Source organism: Hordeum vulgare, chromosome 3H, assembly GCF_904849725.1.
Source record: "Hordeum vulgare subsp. vulgare chromosome 3H, MorexV3_pseudomolecules_assembly, whole genome shotgun sequence".
NCBI classification, from domain to species: Eukaryota; Viridiplantae; Streptophyta; class Magnoliopsida; order Poales; family Poaceae; genus Hordeum; species Hordeum vulgare.
Window position 1 is genome coordinate 484,953,218 of NC_058520.1, and position 3,652 is coordinate 484,956,869.

Genomic DNA, 3,652 nt, shown 5'->3' on the forward strand with positions numbered 1-3,652 from the left:
TATTTGTACAAAAAAAATTGATATTTTAAAAAAAAATTAAGTATATACATTTTTTTGGGGTATACCGGGCTCACTGGAGCCCGGTCTCTACAACACCGCTCTTGGATGGGCCCTGCGTTTCATATAGTAATCCCTAATCAAAGAGAGAACAATATACATTTCAAAACACTTCCAATTGATTCTTGGTTCGGACCGACGAAGTAATGTCACTCGATTATTATCAATTTGCAATCCTTTTGTACCAATAAGCATTGCACTAGAGCGCAAGTTAATCCAGATAGATCAGGAACTAAACATAGAGGATAATCATCTTGAGTAAGTATATAAGGGCCAGTTCTTTTGCTGGATTCTAGAATAAGCTGAAATAAGCTACCCCTACCCAGTTTAGTCTAGAAGCCCAATCAATTTTTTTAAAGTCTACTAATTAAGACTTGACTAGTAATCTAAAAAATATTTTTGGTTGGGTTTCTAAAATAAGCTGGGTAGGGGGTAGCTTATTCTAAAAGCTCAAAAAAGTCACGAAAAGAACTAGCCCTAAGAAGCGATGGAAAGTGTGCTTCTCCCCCCAAGCTCAAATGAGCTTGGATGAACAGTAAAATGGAGAAAAAAATCTGAATTTTTTTGTGATAAACATTGACACAAGTTTTAAGTGCTTGCAAAAATTCGTCATGAAATCACATTCCGATAAGGCATGATAAAAAAACAAATTTAGTGCTCCAAAATTCTTTTGAAAGTAGCATTTTCAGAACATTAATTTTGTTTTTTCTTTGCCACGTCTTGTAGGAATGTGATTTTCTCACAAAATTTTACAAGCACTTAAAACTTTTGTCAATGTTTACTGTTCAACCGAGCTCATTTGAGCTCGCCCTCAATAACTCTGGGTCAGTCGACCTTGCCGATTTCCACAGGTCGAACTGAAGCTTCTTTTAGATGCGAACAGAACCGTGATAGTAGCGGAAATTATCAGAAACTTGTTTGTTGCGCTCTGTCCAAATGAAGCACAGGCAGAGAACGACGAGGGAGTTGAGCTCCACGCCTCCACCTCATTTGAAGCTACAGTGTTCTCATTCTTCTGGTTACCACTTAGGCCTTCAGCAAAGAACCACTCTTGGTGATGATCAAAACTCTGCTTTTAAGTCATCAAACAAACCCCCAACTGGATTGTGACCAAAAGCACTCTTGGTGGCGGAAAAAAACGTGATGATTTCGGTTGGCTCAAAAACCACGGCATTGCAATCACAAGCGATAAAAACAGAATACCCCAAAATTAATTGTCCATAAGTCTCAACATACCACAACCAGCTCAAATGAAGCTTAATCAACAAATTAACAAAACATTATTATTAACATTTGGGCTATATCCTCACTCACAAAGTCACAATTAACAAAACCAGAGAAGATTCCAAAGGTTGCATATATCTTGTCTTAGTTGTAGCAAAATGAGTGACGGAGAACGGAATAGGTGACCAATGCAAGTCTACTTGGAGGTAATAGTAAATGCGCGTAACGTCAGAGGGTAAACATCAAGTCTGAAAGGTAAAAATATTAGATTTTGTGCTCACTTAAAGATATCGAGCTTAGGTCTCCTGACCAAGAACTTTTACTACACCCACTAGCCAGTAACTGAACCATGGCCAGGCTCATCATCAACCCAACTAAAACAACGATTCAGCTTCAGAGTGCAATGGTTCAACGAAACAAACAACAACATTCACGCAATGTTGGCTAATTAAGAACACAACATTCACGCAATGTTGGCTAATTAAGAACACAACATTCATGTAGATAAAGACATAGCCTGCTTATAGATCAGAGAAAAACCGACTAAACTATCCATGTTAATAAGCTTGCCCCTCCATCTGCACAACAGCCAAATAAAGGAAACATACATACTCACATCAAGTCAGTTTGTTACTTAACATTATGCCTGTATGTTCCCTCGTTCAGTGTCGACTCACGTTAGATGAATTCCCAGAGCTACACTCCACAGCTTCCTCTCCAATTTCAACGACCACCATCAGTTTCTTCTTCTGCCACGTAACTACAGGCACCATTTCGTCGTAAGCCCATATGCTAGACAATGACGAACAATTGATCAAGCAGCAACAAAAAAACTCAGCTGAGGTGCTCCTCAATCCAATTGAACATCTCATCAGTTTGCAAGCTTGTCATCTCATGGTACCCATAAGCAAGATTCAGCTCCTCCTGGATGTGATCAGCCCACTGGGATACCTCCTCCCAGAACCCGCTCTTCACCACTGCATCCTTCCATGGAGTTGTCCGGCCATCCTTCCTCATGTACCCCCTCTCATCAACGAATCCTTCCTCACTGAAAACCTTCCAAATCCTTTCAGACAACCCATGATCAAGCCCTGCTATCCTATCTGACAGAAGCGTCGGCGTCAGAGGAAGCTCCAGGCTCTGAAGCTCCATCACCTCAACGCCATTGCTCCTCAGCATCTTCACATTCCTTCCCACCAGCGCGGCCCTCTTACGGTCCTTCGGCATGTGGAGGAACATCGACGGCGGATAGCCCGGCGGCGCTCCCGCCAGGTCGAACGCGCCCTCAGAGATCATCATCACGACGGCGGTGAGGCTCATCTTGGCCGCAAGCCGGGAGACGAAGTACCCACCGGACGACGCGCCGAGGGCGACCACTGGAAGGTCTCCAAGGCCGTTCTTGGCGGTCCAAGATTGGATCGCCCGCTTGGCCGCACCCACCTCCTTCCCCAGCGACCAGCAGTCCCCGGCGCTCGCCACTGCCAGCACCGCGAACCGCCTCCGTAGCGCGCGGGCCGTGATGGCGACGTCCTCCGGCAGCCCAACGCAGCCGGGGCAGTGCTGGGACGGCGGCCAGAAGTTCTCCGGGCGGCAGTGGCAGCCGTGGGCTACGAAGAGGACCCCCCTGGCCGGCGCCGCGGGGAGCTCCCAGATGGCGCGCGCGCCCTCGATGTGCCCCACCGTCGGGGACGAGGGCGCCGGCGATGCCGTACTGGATTCCTTTGAGAGGCTGCCGATTTGGGACGCCGGGGAGGTTTTGGAGTAGAGGAAGACGCCGGCGGCCGCGCATAGCAGGAGGGCCAGCGACGCGAGGGGGGTGGTCAGGCGGAGTGCTAACCGCTTTGCACCGTGAGACGGCGGCGGCGGCTTGCTCTGCCGGCGAGTAGTGCCAGCCATCTGGCTGGCCGAGGGGAGTGGTGATGGGGAGGAGTTGGGCACGAGTGACATGACACGAAGGGGATGAGATCTCGTCAATGGCTTTCGGTTGCCATTTCCGGGCACCCGCAGCTTCGAGGAGACCGGCAGAGTGATGGGCTGAATATCTGAGGGCTAGTGAACAGGCCGGACATGGGCTGCATTCGGTTGAGGCCTTGATTTTTTAGTTCGCTTCCTATAACAGATCTATTGAGTTGTGCTTTTTTAAATGTTAGAAGTATTTTCTAAATTTGCGACTTTTTTGAATGTTTAAATTTTCTCAAATTCGTGAATATTTATTAAATTATTTTTTAAAACGTGTAAAAATAAAAGTTCAGGAATTTTAAAAATAAGTAAACTTCTTAAAAAAATTGATAGTCTTTGTTCTGAGCTAGCAGTAGAGTGAGTTGAAAGAAAAGCTAAGCGAGCGAGCGAAGCATGGAGCCAAACTGGGTGA

General features: G+C 46.3%; 1 protein-coding gene across 1 annotated transcript; it reads right to left on the minus strand.

Annotated features, from left to right (window-relative positions):
* Positions 1–1,782: 1,782 nt before the first annotated feature.
* Positions 1,783–3,303, minus strand: LOC123440249. The gene has a single exon (XM_045116829.1). The coding sequence runs from the start codon at positions 3,226–3,228 to the stop codon at positions 2,116–2,118; it is 1,113 nt and encodes a 370-aa protein (XP_044972764.1). The 5' UTR covers positions 3,229–3,303; the 3' UTR covers positions 1,783–2,115.
* Positions 3,304–3,652: the final 349 nt, after the last annotated feature.

Excerpts from the sequence above, each read along its gene's own strand:
- LOC123440249 (XM_045116829.1), bottom strand. The coding sequence starts at position 3,228 with ATGTCACTCGTGCCCAACTCCTCCCCATCACCACTCCCCTCGGCCAGC.